Below are 16,775 nucleotides of genomic sequence, written 5' to 3'. Positions count from 1 at the left end.
TAAATTGTAAATCACTCAGGGAATGTGCAGCTCACGTTACGCTATCAAATTACATTACCCAGAAGTTGCTCGCGTGCGTGTTTCATAAACCATTTTAAGTATAATATTATTGGTACTTATTTTACCTAATCTAGACTTAAATAACTTAAAAAGATCCATATTTTTAATTTATTTTTATAATATTAAATAAAGAATAAATATGAAAAACAAGAAATAACGTACTTATCCAATCTTCTTCTTTTCTTGCCATTTATTGTCAAGGAGAGTTAAGCCTGATTTTTTATAGTAATTATAATAAAGCACTTAACAATTTTTATTTAATTACATAATGCACCAAAGAATATAGACTAATAACATCCAAAAAGTAGACAAATTCACTCACCTCTCAAACTTTTTCTGGCTTTCTAGCTATGCAACAAGAGCCGTTACAAGTTCATCCAAGCTAGTCGCTAACTTTCCCACGGGAATGATTTGCTACTCTGAATGAAATTGACGATTATCTGTCCAGAACACAATATTATACAATATGTCATTTGATAGATGAAAACCTTAACTTTCTATTGGTTATAGGTAATAAATAATGAAAAGTAAGAGAACTATCAACGAACTGTGAAAGAGAGGATGTGGCAGGATGGGTCTGATTTTCTATGTGATAGCTCTGTAACCAAACAAAATTGAATGACATAAAACATATGATTTCTCTGAGCAATAAAGATTTTATAGAGAGTAATTTTCGTTTAATTTTGTACATTTTCGATGGGTGATGGATAAAATAGGGATGATGACACGCTAAGACAAAATGTGTCACGTGGGTCACACTAGTGGAAATTCAGGATCTTTTATATATTTCCTTGTAGAATTAAGAACTTAAAAGTTGTATACTATTCAAATATGGATTATTAGGTAAGATTTTATGCTATTCTAATTGGTATAACGTAAACAAAAAGTAGTTTAATCAAATTTTGAATTTAAAACACTAAAACCTTGCATCATACACAGTAAAGGGTACTTGGGGAGAGAGGGTTAATGTATAATGTTGACATGGTTAAGACTACAGTGCTGGCTGTATTTAATTCCCCAAAATGATCACTCCTTAGTCTATGTTAATATGTTAATGCTGAAAAAAATAAATAACTTTACTTCAATTTTTACATTAGATACATATTTACATCTTTATTGTGTGATATACTTCTAGCTCTGCCTATTACATTCACTATACATCAAAATACAATATATAATTACAGTTATTATGCTACAATCACAGTCTCATTCCAAGATGTGTGTCCACTGAATAAAATACCTGTTTTTCCCATTTTATTCTGTCTCAGTAGTATTTCTTATTCATATATCTGTTTGTCTGGCTCATGTTTGGGCTTAACCTTGAATATTTCTGTCTCACCCACCTGTACCTTAGATCATAACTTATATTATGTACACATAATAACATTTTTTCTTCATCTGTATGAAAACCAAACCCAATCATAGCAACCTCTGAAAATTTCTATGATACAAAATTAAGTTACATTTGTGCTTTTTTTTTTTAAAGGCATGCCGTCTCCTTGTAAGATTGTAATAACAATTGATTTAAAAGTTCTCCTTTTTTCAAAATGTAATTTTTTTCTTTGTACATTTTCTACATGGCATGAAAAAATATAAATATAACAATTACCTTGATAGCTTTTGAACTTGGCTATCAGGAGGTACTATAAGAATACCACAACGAAGCCATGTCCTAATAAGATCACTTTGATAAGTAGGGATGTCTTTTTCAAGATGGTCTAAAATTTCTGGTTGATACAACAAGTGACTTAGGTAGCGTGAACAAAATCTGCAAAACATTGAAAGAAAAATCTCAATAAAAAGAAAGAAGAACACACATTTAAAGGATGATTATAAGGAAAACCTTCATTTGAAATTATTATATTTTAAAAACTACGTATTCAGCAAAGGGACACTTGATCTTAAGTTTAATTCAGTAAGCTTGGTCACAGTATAGGGCATTACAAAATCATATAATAATACATATACCTGAACTGCTTTTCATTTATTTTTCTGTCTTTCAACAATGCAAGATTAATGATTTTTAACAAAATGGTCATCAGTGTGTAGGATATTGTGTGGATAATAAAAACTGTTCACAAAAATGATGCTTCATTCAGGAGTAGGCTTGGTATACTGACTGAAAATGATGGAAAGCATGTTTAATAACTTCTGTGACAGTTTTTGAAACACCCTGTACCATGGTCTATATCATCTCCATACACTACAAACCAAATCTTGTGATTCTCAATGTGCCTCTGATGAAATTGAGTTCACCAAGGAGAAACAGTTCTCAAGATAAAATCATTTTAAATAAAAGGTTTTCTTTAAAATTATTTTGTATTTCTACGCAATATTTATAAAGATCAAACAAGACAATTTTGATTAACAAACAAGAGGGGTGAACCACTGGATTCTAGAACAGGAAAATGTGGTGAATTAAACCTATAATAGAAAGATAATGTATTTTATTACAATTTGAGTAAAGGAATCAATTAATTTTAGAGTAAGATAATATTTTCTACAAATATTTACGTCACAAACAATGAAGTATAGAAAAGTGTATAATTACTTAAGAGAAAAACAATAATGAAATATAGAGTATGTTTAACAATGATGTCAGGTCACACACAAATAAAGTTTAGCTTGGTAGTGTCTTAATACTTACAAGAAAAACATAGCTGAACCTTTAGCATATTATGATGAGTCTTGTTAGAATAGCATAAGATACAAACACCGAAGTTTAGCACAGACTAGTATTTTCCAATGACTTATAGGAAAAACTCATTGAAGTCTAGAGCATTATAGCATCTTCTACCATTCCATGATAGCTTATCAGATGATATTTACAAAGTCTATGGAAAAATACTTATTTGTCTTCATCAAATCCTGGATTTGGTAAACAAAGTTAAAAACTATTTATCCAACAATTTGGTTCTAAGACATAAACTTTTTAAAGGTTAAAAGTTTCATTTTGAGTTTACTCACTGATTATATGTATAATTTTATTACAAGTTACAGTTTTTGCAGTAAGAAAGAATATATCTAAAACAGCTATAACATTTTGATCACTGGTGCAATCCTTCTAAGGTACACAAGTTGTAACAGTTTTGTTTTGAATTTTGTGAAAAGCTACAAAAGGGCTTTCTGCACTAGCTGTCCCTAATTTAGCAATGATAGACCAGAGGGAAGGCAGCTAGTCAACACCACCCACTGTCAACTCTGGGCTACTCTTTTACAAAAAATAGTGGGATTGACCATCACATAATAATGTCCCCGCAGCTGAAACGGCAATCATGTTTGGTGTGATGGAGTTTTAACAGTAAAGAAGGTTTTAGTATTTAGCACAACATTCAAGAATCTATCAATGTATTTAAATTTTAGAACTGACTGTGGTTACTTATGCATGTGCATATCAATCTACATGAATTGAAAAAGTATTTAATTATGGCTGAACAGAAAAAAAAACAAAGTAAATAAATATGATAATGTGGAAATGTTATGTGAAATATTTGCATAAAAATAAGACTGTAAATTGTATATGGATTGAAAATATAACAAGTGTTTTCATGTTTTCCTCACTTTGGGGAAAATTAAATTCTCTGACTTTTCCCAGACCATTTGATCTATGTTTGTAATGCATCAATGACTTATAGCAATATGTGAAATTGCAAAACATCATTCAAGTATTGTTCAATAAATGCACTTTGACCTACCCGTAAGAAAGAGGGTTAATTCTTTCTATACCGAGGTCAGAGCTCTTGTCATTAGCCATTTCATTACGTTTTGTAGACTTACATTCGAAATTTTATTAAACTACTATTTTATGAATGCATGCCCATAAATCTAGCATCAAATTGTAATTTTTAATTCCAATTTTAGTATTATACATTATCTAATTTCTTAGCTCAAAAGTAAATATTAAAAAAAAAAGAAGCTAAATATCAAATTTGTTTTTGTGTGTCACATGGTATCTCGTCTCCTGCATTCACTCAGATTGTGTTGTGGGCATCATAAAATGTCAAGTTTACAGTTATAGTATGACTACTCTCATGATTTTTTTTGGTGGTCATGTACTAGCTCTGTAGTAAAATAATTAATGGATATAATAAATATTTAGTTTTTTACATTCAGTGTTTCTCTCTTCATTCTAGTTCTTGATGTAAGCTGGACAAACTTGTGAGTCATGATGCACTTCATGTAAATTATGTACAAAACCTAGTGAGACAATAGCTTTATCCTCACCTCATATATGGGCCAAATGACAAGCTAGTCAAAATTTACTTCATAAGCAAATTAATCAAATTGAAAGGCAGTTGCTAATTGTTGAATCCATACATCTGACTTTCTATTAATGTTTTTCATGGACATTTAACACCATTTTAAGTTACAGATTTCTTGCCATCATAACAATAAGTACCATACTTATAACTATAGTATTCAAGCATAAAATATTAATTTTCAATATTTAAAACAAACAGAATGAGAAACTGTTATAAGTAAAAAGCTGTGACTTACACTGGACTGGTTTTCCCACTAATGCTGAATTGATAAAACACATCAGAAAAACCTTCTTTCACTTTATCATTTGAACTAGCAGGTCTAAAAAAAAGGAAAATGATTACATAATATGCAAAGCTAATCCTTTCTCACTTGATGTATGTATATATCTACATCTAAAATAAAAGTTTGACAGGCAATCTACCAATGACAATAAGTATTATAGAATAGAATGTTATAGGATAAAAACAATATGCTACTTCGAGTGTGCAAATTACTCACAGTTCTAACATGAGAAATGTGAGGCCTGCTGCAATATCTGCCAACTGAGGGAGAGGAGTCTGAGAAGCTGACAGTGTTCGGACAGATGGCAATATTTCTTCATACAAGGAAGAAGCCAGAGCTATATAAATAGAAACAGTAAAAAAAAGCATGAATAATCCTGGAATTAATATATATATATATATATATGCATACACCTAAAGAAACCGTATCTATGTTAACATCTACTAAAAACATGAAATCCAAAGTACTGGAACTTTATGTAATTATACAACAAAACACATTAATAAGCAAGAATTATAATATCAACAAAGAAGCATAATAAACTTTATTCTGATTTGAATTTATGATGTGGAAAGATTGATGATGAAAGGCAGATTAACCATCATGTTTTAACCTCCATGATCAATATTTAAGTAAATTTTAAAGATGACTCCAAGAGAAGAGACTGAAGCTTGCCTACTAAATACATTGAACACACAGATCAAAATCACGTTTCTCATAATAATCTCAGGGTCAATGGTGCTAAAGGAGGGTTTTAGGGGGTGGGGTGGAGGCTATAGCCCCCCAAAATTTAACTTAGCCATCCCAACTAGCATGTCTGATACATTGGTGATCTACAAATCTTGATGGCAAAGTCCACCAATATTCTGTCTGTCTGACTGAAAACAGCTGGTGTTAGACCTGAATAATCTTCAACTCAAATCTTATAAACAATGATGTGTGAGCTGCAATTTTATATTTCCAGAGTAATAAACTTGCAAAATTATAAACATACAGGATCCTGCAAATTAATATACATTAACATTAAAATTCAAGTGGTTTGAAAAAATATTTTATTTGTGGGACTATTATGAAAGGTAAATGTGTGATGCCTGTAATTTTATGCTTATTATTAATACATGGATAAAAATTAGTAAAGCAAAAAAAATAAACAATACAGTCAAAAGTAGTATCACACCCAATCACAGAATACACACAATTGAATGACTCTATGTATATAAACTTGTTCCAAGTTTGGTTAGAAGTTAAAATGGATTACTGGGTTTGCAAACTAAAATAACATATTGTAGCAAATAAACAAATGATAAACAGCATAAATCATTTTTTAATAAAATAAAAAAAAAAATTACTCTGATGCTGTTTTTTCACATTCAATCCATGAATGTCAAGAAAATCTGTACCTTGTTTCACATGCCTGTGAGCATTCCTAGAAGAAAAAAAAATATATATGATGTAATACACCTCTAGTATATGTTATTCAATAGATAATTAACTTGATTAATCAAAACAATCAATTACATAAACAGTCATGTAAAATAATCTAAATTAGTGTTCCTAATTATTCCAATTAAAAGTAAGTTCTTTTTTTTAATGAAACATAAAATTGCATCAATATATGCAAATTAGTGCCAACAAATGAAATAAAATGGGAATCTTACTTTCAGCTGTTTCTTTTAAAGACATCTTGGATTATCCTTCCTTTGTTAGGTACAACAATTTAGAATTATGTTACTTTTTAATCCTACACTGTAGTACATAAAAATTGTTCATATAGATAAAGTAGAACATAACCTGTAACAAGCTGAAAATATGATTAAAACTATTCTGTGAGTTTCTCTCTACAATTTTCACATGACTACTTTAATAAAACTAAATAATTAATTCTTCATTAAAAATAATAATTCATGTGAACACAATCTTACAAAAAGAGAGTACAACCTTTACTATTTGACAAGAAAACATAATGTGATATTAGGTAACCTCTTTCCAGAGATTAAAATTATTCATAAGGTGGAAGTCAATATATCATAATAAATATTAAAATCACAATAATATGAAAAACCATTAACTACAGATGCTTCAATTTCACAAACAATATGAAAAACTTAACAATAATTAACATTTTTTTAAGTATAAAAAGAAATTGTAAACTTTTAAGCAAATAAGTTGCTGATATGGACAGAAGTTTAGAAAGCACACATTAAAACTATAAATATAAATACATTAAACAATATAGACTGGATGGAACTATGAATGCTGAGAAATCAATAAATCAAACAAGGTAGTATTTAAATGGCACATGACAAAAGCCAGACTTTTTAATCTTCCTATCTAGCCAGAGCTGGTCATAATTTACCAGAAGTCCTGATCATGTAAATAGGTTAATAATTTAACTGTTACATATTGTTATTATTCCATGTATTGTATTTTCTGACAGAAACAGTTAAATGAACCAGCTATTCAGCAACCAACATTTTTTAAGCAAATAAAGAATAATGAATATTCACTTGCTATAACTTATTTTTCTATTAAAACAGTCTTACCATAAGTAACAATGTTATATTTGTATCTTTTAGTAAGAGAGCAATATATTAAATTAAAGCCAGACTATTATTTAGACATACAACGTAAGCATGAACAATTTGTAAATAGGCATCAGAGTGGTTAATTATACAATCAATGGCCAAACCTTCATGTTTGTTGAGTTGTGTACAAGCAGAATGCATGTATACCATCTCCTGCAATCATACTAATCAAAGTAGTAATAGGTAATATTTTGATTAGTTCAAATAATCAATCAAAAATATTAATAATCAGAAACACTAATTTCAATTGTTTCTGAGACATTAATCAATTTAATCATAATTTTGATTAATCTATTATTTTACATGATATCATTTAATGCTCATAGGTAATCAGTTATTTCGATTAATCCAGTTACCCAGTGTTAATAACCACCTTTTAAATCCCACTATTAAACTTTATAAATTAGTTCATATTGGTTTCTTTTCTGTTCAACAAAGCTTTGTATATTCAAAACATACAAGTTTTAGGAAAGCCTTTTAAAACACCTTAATTGAGTAATGATGTCTCCAATAATGGTTAAAATGTGGCCTTGTTCTGATGAGGAACACTTCACCAATATTTGACCCAATCCTGAGCCTGAAAAAAACACGAAAAAATAGATCAAATTTCTACTTTTCTTCTTATTTTTATATCACGATGGGAATCACTAACAGTAAGATATGGCTTATGCTGAATACATATGGGTTATACTGTAAAATATATTTTAAAACTGAACTACAAAAAGTATGAAATGATATTAATTTCTTTTGTGCACATTATAAAATATTTATTAGAAAAACAATTATTCCTTATATGTTTTAAATATTTTCAGGTGTACCTAGTAAAAACCTTTCACATAGTACTTTATTCATAAGCAAAACATAATTACAACTTACCCAATAGCAAGTACTCAGAGTTGCCTAAAAATGAGCTATGAGAAAAGACTTCTTGAAGACCATCTTGGTAAGATATTAACAAACTCATCAACTTTCGCTGATGTGTCACATCTTGAGACTGCTGATATTCTCTAAAATAAAATAGAATGTAAAATGTAATATAGAAACTGAAAAAAATCAGTAATTCAACAATTCTTGACAATATAAACTAAGTAAAATGGCCTTAGAAAGAAAGGTTAAAGAAAATGAGTTGGAACTACATATTCAAGACACCATTGTCAAATTTATTTTTAATAAAATGAAAACCCAAAACTTCTACTGATTAACTCTCTCTCTACGGGCACCGTCCCACGAACCAACCACTTAACCATTTTGTACTTGTTAGTTTTCATGTTATAGCTTTTAATACAGTAAGCGTATCTTCACGAAAGTTTGCAAGTTATCAGCAAACATTACAAGTCTTTTGTACACAAAATATCAGTTTTTTTTATTAAGTTTAAGATTTTTTTAAGTAATGATTTGCTCATGCATTTTTTTTTAATGTTGACTATCAAACATACAAAGTAATTTTGATTTTAAGATTAAAAATACTTTTATGCATTAGAAAATTTTTAAATTTCACATGTGAAATCGTTATAACCTCCAGATAATTATCAAATGTTTTTTGAGAAAAAAACTTTATATTTTATCTGTTATTTTCACTATTGTACCTCTGTAGGGGTTTGGTTGCATCAACTGACCTCGCAACTACCATAAAAAATAGGAGATAGATATTAATTGCGCTTTTTTCATTCTAGAATTGCTGCAAATTATAACAAAAAATTACATATGTTTAGCCTAAATAGCTTAAATCTTATAACATTATAGATAAATAAAAATTATTTTTATTTTATTGACCCTTCAGCAGTGTCTGACTAACATTACAGAAGTTGAATGATGCAGTGCACATACAAGAGCACCTTTGTGTATCAATAGCTCCTTATCAAATTACCATACCCAATAATATAAAACTGGCCTTTACAAAGTGACCTGTCTTGGTTGTGTTCTAGTGGACCTGTACTTTGTAAAATACAGTCACATTTTGGTTATAATACATTATATGTTCTTAAATTTTAGTTATTTTTTAAAACATAGAACAGTAAATAAAGAAGTATAAAAAACAATTATCTCTTCTAGTTATGAACTTTGTACTCATTTGCTGCTTGCCGTATGTTGCTAAGCCTTATCAAATTTCATACATGGAGAATGTAAAACAAAATAATTTCTTTAAGTTTTATATATTCATTTTGAAATAAAAAAATTATAAATCAATATATCAATAGCATAGAATTCCACTATAAACTATGAGGCTTAGTAACTTAGCTGTATTTAGGTTTAAAAAACTATGATTTTTTGTGGTCAATAATGTCTTACCTTACCACTTGGAATATACCATGGAAAGAAAGAGTTTCCTGCGTAAATACTATGCAGAGGCTCAGAAAACCATGTGGGGGACATTCCAAGCTTTCGATTGGTTATTCACACATCATAGACAAAAGTAAGTGTACATAAGCAGGTATTTCCAAAAATGGAAAGAGGTGAGTGGGGCCACTGTGCTCGATTCAATAAATGTAGAGATACAGAGAATGTATAGAAAAGATAGGAGGTTTTTATTTAATATTCTAGCTTGTCAATATTAGCAATTTGAATTTATAATTCGTAAGAAACTACAGATTTTGTATTTGAACATCACAAACATCTAATTTTATACACTGTAACATATGTCACTTAAACTTATTTATTTTTGAAAGTTTTCTTTAATATTTTTCGAAAATTGTATTATTGATGTAAAAGTGAAGTCTTAATTAGATTTTTGCTTTCAGTAATTGTTTTCAAGATTTTGACTCCTCCTTCAAGCTCATTGTTTTGGTTTTATTTTTTCATAGTAACTTACTTTCTTTACAAATTAAATTATTACTTTAGAAGTTTCATGTTATGGATAGTGTAAAAAAAACAAAAAAAACATATGAAATATACAAACCGACAAGTATCAGAAAAATACTTGGATAGCTTTGATGAGACAACACTCACGTCACAAGAATGTTCTTGACATAAAACAGCTAAAGCAAATAAAGCCTGCCACGCTATCTCACGCTTCTTCGGAGTAATTCTTTCTCCATGAAGAAAATCTGTTATATCACAAATCTTTTTGCTCTGAAAATTTTTAAATCAAAAACAAAATACATAAATTCTTTAATACAAAATAATGCTTCTGACAAATTTGACATTTTTCAAAGTATTTTTGCAAAACAACAGACAGCTTTAAAAATATTATTCAACTGTAATGATTTGCAAAAAAACTATGTATAGAAATAACTAAAGAAATAATATTTTTATGTGGGTATTTATTTTCAAAGCCTGCCTATAAAAACTTTGACACATTAGTTTCTATTATGCATATTCCAAATCGATCATCCATCTTAAAATGAAATAATCAACTTAATGAGGAGCAACACTGAGATAACAAAAAACATTTATTGTAAATTTTGGAATGCCCTCATTCCATCTTCAGTCAGCTGATCTAAAGGATATAGATACAATAAAAATCAAGTAACATGTGACAAAATAACATGGATTAAAACATAAATAATAATATATTGTAATCTAAGCATTCTTGAAAGTCAAAAGTAATTAAAGGATGGGTAATTAAATCTAAGATAATTTAAACTCCAGAAGAACCATGAGAGTTTAACAGTGTATTTAATAAGGATTTCCTTTATGAGTAGTTCCATGTCACTACAACTATAGTTAAGACTTTGAAGTCCAAGAAATGAATATTTGATTACAGGTCTGAAAGGAAGATGTGGGAGATAGTAATTTATTTCTCATTTTATGTTAAGCTCCCACACATTCATAGATACACATAAATAAATGGTGTCTGGTTCTGCCTATGTAAGTTACCTTGCAGCTAACACATCTTTATGATTATACAATCCATGAATAGAGTGGGGATGAGATAAGGTCTTTAAAGTGAAAGAGATGTTTTATTTTAAAATAAGGTTTTAATGATAATTCTTAGTTGTAATTGGTGTAGTATTTCTGTATCAATTTTGCAAGATGATCTTTTTTATAGTTAATCACTGTTCACCTCAGTATGGAAGGTATAAATACAGAGGACACTTAGGATCAGTAATGTCTTTATCAGTGATATTAATTTTTTGGTTTAAAAAAACATAAGTGACAATTTCCAGAAGCTGCTCTGGATATCCATTTTGTTTTAAATAATAATAAGTTTTCTCTTGTTGTGTAGAGCTAAGACAAAATTACTTTTTTTAGTTTCTTATTAAATACCATCTCCCATCCTTAAACTCTTATGTTTCTTATCTGGAGCTTAAATAATTTTAGATTTAATTATTCATCCTTTAGTTACTTCTTATTTTCAAGAATATTTAGGCTACCATATATTATGTTGTAATTTATTTTTAATACACATTATTTAAAATTCTACAACAGGTAGGTTGAAGTGTGCATGTCCCAACCTTTTACAGAGTGACATTAAAAATTTAATTAAACTACTTTATTATCAACTGTATAAAAATAAACTTGGCATCAAAACTTAGTTAATAAACCAAATTTAATACAAGTCTTATGTTCTTAACTTAATAATGAAATATTTTTAAAAATCCTCAATCTCCCCTAGTATGAGAATTGTGACATTTACTTTCCCTCTTTTCTAATTTATTTAACACCCTTCAATCTTATTTGTTTACAGAGCCATAAAATTGAAAATCAGACCCAACTGTCACATCATCTCTTTCTGAAATTGCCAATAGTTCTCTCTGACATTTAATACTATATTATTTATAATCAATAGAAAACCAAAGTTTTTATCTATCAAATGACGTAATACATTACATTGTTTTCTGTACAGAGAATTTCACTTCCAGTTCAAACTTTATTCCTATGGGAAACACATCTACAAAGTTAGCTGAATTTTTAACAGCTCTTATTACATAGTTAGAAAGCCAGAAAAAGTTATAGTTATAGGACATTCTCTGATTTTTACATGTTATTGTTTTGTGTTCTTAGGTGCATTATTTAGTGCAGTAGTATCATTAGTATAAAAAAGTAGATTTAAGTTTCATCGACAGTCAACCTAGGTAAGTATTATATTTCTTTTTTTTTCATGTGTATTCTCTTATTATTATTATAAAAGTAAGTAAAATGTAAAATTCATAATTTATTACACCAGATTAGGCAAAATAATGAAAAAACAAAATAAAAACTCTTCACGAGGTATGCTCACTAGCAACTGAAGCATTACATAATTCAATAAAGTAATGTGAGCTGCATGTTTGCCACGGGATTTACAACTTGTGTGGTGGGATAATTAGAGAAACATGGTTCAAATGTCAATAAAAAAATTAAGTATAAATAAGATGTATACTGTAATGAGATTTAAGCTATTTAGGATAAACGATAGTGGTTTCCTGTTACAATCTGCAGTCATTCTAGAAAGAAAAACTGGGTAATTTAGATTTCCTATTTTTTATGGTGGTTATGAGGTCAGTCAAATTGACCAAATGTATATATAAAATAACAGATAAAATATAAAGTTTTTCTGAAAAACAAACAAACTTGATATCTATTTAGGAGGTTTTAAGAGATTTGAAAATTTTCAAATGAAGAAAAGTATTTCTTATCATTACATGAAAATCACTTTGCACTCAGATTGAGTCAACACTTTGATTCCATATATTTTCAGACCAATTTTAGTAAAAACACTTAATTAAAAATTCTGATTTTTGTCTACAAAAAACTTATGTATGCTGAAAGCTTGCCAAATTTTGTGAACATAACTTACATACTTTCAAGTTTATAGTATGTATACCTTCATGGTTACGAGTTACTTTCATAGTGGTTATAAGGTCATTTAAATACAAGACCCTGTTGTGAAAAAGTTAAAGTTCTACTGTACTTGTATCCTTTACATATACACGTTGAAGATGGAATGAGAACATTCCAAAACGTACAATAAATGTTTTTTATTATCACAATGGTACTGTTGTTCCTCATGAAGTTAAGAGTTCTACCCCATGGATTAATGTTACAATTATGAAACGAGTTATTTACTAGTAAAAAATTCACAGCTAGAAAACTTTTTAAATAATAAAAATATACAAACCACATCATCCAAGTCTGCTGCACAAGCCAAGGTCAGAAATAAAGAGAAACAGTTTTGTAATCCTACTTCTGTCAGTCCTAGTAGTTTGTTTGAGTAAAACTTCATATAAACCCTAAATCCAGTAACATGACATTTAAAAAACTTATAACATTTTAGCATAATATATGTATATATATATATATATATATATATTATAAAATGGGCTTGCCAAAAACAAGTTAAACAGAAATCCCAATTGTAACTTATGTAATACAAACATCACAAACATTCACAAAAAATGAAAAATAATCTATGTGCTGTTAAAAATATAATATTAAGCTTAAAAATAAACTTCAAATACTACTATGAATGCTGTTTCCAAATATTACAAATCAGTTTCAAATACTACAGTAAATACTGTTTACTAAAATTTTTTTTTTTCCAGAACAATATAGAGAGGGGTTTGTCTGTGTGCAGACATTACTGCTGCTATTAGATGGCTCCTCAATCCATTTAACAAGGTATTGCCAGGATTCTAAATGGGTAATCCCGTTGAGAGTGAAATGACCTTTTAGGGTCAAACTGTAGGGGTGAAAACTGAATGGTGAAATCTTATGTTATGATCTAGGGTGCACAATGAGGGAATTAATCATTTCTGTTTTACACATAGTCTTCTGTACTTTTTGCATTCTGTTCAAATTTTTCATTTTCCACCAACTGCTTTACAAGTAATATGAAATATTAACCAATCTTTCTCTGCAAAATTTTATCACATTAACATTTATTAAAAGAATAATTAGGGGTGGTATGTATAAGAGGCTAGGGAAGGCTTAGCCTCCCCTGATAAACCATAGCTCACAAGGTATTGTTACAACAAACTCAGAATATAATACAGTATATGTGGAGAGAGAGATTAAAAGAGGGTGTATGTGAGTCACTGGGGAGTTAATTCATTCAGAATAATGAACTGATTTTCCCAATTGTATGAACCCTCACATATGACAGAATAGCCTACCCAAACAAGACTCATTCACCGCCTATGAGAATGACCTTTTCTACATTTTCAGTTAAACAAATATCCCACTTGAAGATGGTTAAAATAATTTGCAGAAGTTAATTGCTATTAAGATTGGGCCATGCATGCCTGTCTGTTAAAAAACTAACATAATTATAACTAAATGTTTCATCATCAGAACATACAAATCCCATACAGATAATTAGCCATAATCAAGTTGAGAACATAACTACACTTTCTTCTAAGCCTCACACAACTGTCTATTCTGAAATAAAACAACAAGAAAATGAAATCCTATTAACACCTATTTATAATTATTGATTAAATCCATAACAAAAGATATACTAAATGAAACTAGTAGATTTAACTTAAACATATGTACTAAGAATTCATTCATGTTGTTACTCAAACAACAGATTTCAAAACAGTAATACACCTCCAGATACATCTATTTATAATCTTTATACTGAAGAATTTAAGAACAAATATACAAATAAAACGTTTCTGGAGAGGACAAAAGAAGCACTGACCATCAGAAAATCATGACCTTGTCATGTCTTAAGATATGCCTAGAGGTATGCAGTCATGAGACAAGTGGCATATTTCTGAATGTTGGGTCAAATGTGTTTTCTGAATGACTATCTTTGTTGAGACACAAGAGCCTGTGGTAACAGCCTTGAAATGCTCCATCTAAACACCACAGCAAGGACAACAGGTTTTAATGGAGCCTGTCAGAAGGCACACACCATTCAAACACAGATGGTGTCCGAGGGCAAATGCTCATTCTGAATACCAACATTCATTATTGCAACTGATGAAATAACAGAACAGGTAACATACCAAGGTAAACCCTATCCACATCAGATGGGCATAGAACAATAGACCTCAACAGGAAAACCATGAAGTACATGATGTGTGTTAATATCAAGGTTCAACCTAGCACACAGTTACCTGATCTCAGCAACAGCTAGAGGTTTGTGAATCTAGTATGCAGATGAACAGGTGTAGTGACTTATAACATGTGGAATGTGAAAGACAAGACTTGATATAAAAGCAGACAAAGTAAAGCAAACTGAAGAATAAATGATGATCACCAAGGTGGTTAGACCATTGTTGGATGTTGAAACTGAAGAACAAAATAAAATCAAAGTAACAGTGATACTATAAATAAACTGAAGATGGAGCACACATGATCAGCAGAGGAAGTTGAAATACTTTTGTATGAAAGTACATTATGTTAATACAACAGTAAACTCACAGACAATGACTTATAAGCATAAATGTCTAAACCTTATGTTACTGAGTTAAATGGTAATGTCAGACTTACCTAGAGCAGCTAGTGCTACCCATGTGATTGATCATACCCATTCAGACCTAAAGGAGGTTTTAATCATAAGGAATCACCTGATATAACATTGGAGGACACTGATGTTTACATTCATGCACAAAGTGAAGCTTTACAGAAATAACTCCCATGGACAGACCAGGTATTATTTTAAGAAAATGACAAAGAACTAAGGTAGCTAGAATGAAAGTAATTTCCTGACTAAGTGTTATGTGAAAACTATTCATACCTAAAATAAATGACAATTTTCAAAAAAATTCTATATTTCAATAATAATGTAGAAATTGCAAGATAAGTTAATATACCACAAAAAAATCCCTTCCATCTTAAGCATGTACTCAAGTCAACAATTAATTTCAAACTTTAAAAATCAATACATCTATATATGCACACTGGTAAAGGAGTATAATAACTTCTCTCACCCCCGTCTGTCGACACAAACACAATCCCTCAACTACCATCTGGTTGTAAAGTAAACAGAGGCCAAATCTAGTAGGAAGTAAATGGGTTGAACTGCAAAACTATTTCCTACATACAAGCAAACTTGGGTTAGTAGATGACAACCTTTTACTGTAACAGAATTCACTAATGTACTAACCTTTGGAATTTGTTCCAGGTAAAATTTTAGTATTACCTGGGTGTGACTAATGAAGTTTCATCTTGTGGGCATTATTTCCTGTTTCTTGCATCACACTTACAGCGTGCATGTTCATGTATATTAACTGCAATTTGTACTATTTTTCAAGTGTGACTGAATCCCAGTCTCTAACACCAGCTCTTAGTGGGAAGGAAAGGTGGGAGAGTGGGAGATAGGGTGGGTATTATTGGAAATACATTTTTGATTTCAGAAAATGTTCACTTCCAATGCATCTGCATAGATCATGGGTGTGGCAATAAAAGATTGGCACCCTAGTGAGGGAATTGCACTACAACCAGAACAGGTTTGCTGTTCACCCGGAACTTAATTCCTGTATTGTGGGTGGAATTTTACATGATTTATCATCTCTACAGGCCAGGCCCCAATCAGATAGCTGAGGTTACACCACTCAAGGTTGAAATTAAAGGGCCATGGTCCCTATATCCCACATTGGTGGCTAGAGTAATTGGACCATAAATTATATATATATATACTTATGAGCAGATACCAACCTGTAGCCATAGAGTGATGCATTCCAAGCCAATGGAATCATGATGAGAAATTAAGCA

General features: G+C 29.9%; 1 protein-coding gene across 3 annotated transcripts in view; it reads right to left on the bottom strand.

Annotated features, from left to right (window-relative positions):
- The window catches only part of LOC111087703 (protein MMS22-like), a 126,650-nt gene that overhangs the window by 49,481 nt on the left and 60,394 nt on the right, over window positions 1-16,775 (bottom strand). For all 3 annotated transcript variants that reach the window (XM_022395281.1, XM_022395283.1, XM_022395282.1), the window contains 8 exons: window positions 13,231-13,342; window positions 10,087-10,259; window positions 8,067-8,197; window positions 7,677-7,767; window positions 5,955-6,031; window positions 4,822-4,942; window positions 4,558-4,641; window positions 1,670-1,828 (listed from right to left, as the gene is read on the bottom strand). In XM_022395281.1, the coding sequence (XP_022250989.1) occupies window positions 1,670-1,828; window positions 4,558-4,641; window positions 4,822-4,942; window positions 5,955-6,031; window positions 7,677-7,767; window positions 8,067-8,197; window positions 10,087-10,259; window positions 13,231-13,342 (948 nt within the window). The remainder of the gene's footprint in view (window positions 1-1,669; window positions 1,829-4,557; window positions 4,642-4,821; window positions 4,943-5,954; window positions 6,032-7,676; window positions 7,768-8,066; window positions 8,198-10,086; window positions 10,260-13,230; window positions 13,343-16,775) is intronic.

The sequence above is a fragment of the Limulus polyphemus genome, unplaced genomic scaffold, assembly GCF_000517525.1.
Source record: "Limulus polyphemus unplaced genomic scaffold, Limulus_polyphemus-2.1.2 Scaffold2506, whole genome shotgun sequence".
Classification (NCBI taxonomy): Eukaryota; Metazoa; Arthropoda; class Merostomata; order Xiphosura; family Limulidae; genus Limulus; species Limulus polyphemus.
Note: the sequence above shows the minus strand (reverse complement) of the source record. Positions and strands in the feature narration are given on the sequence as shown.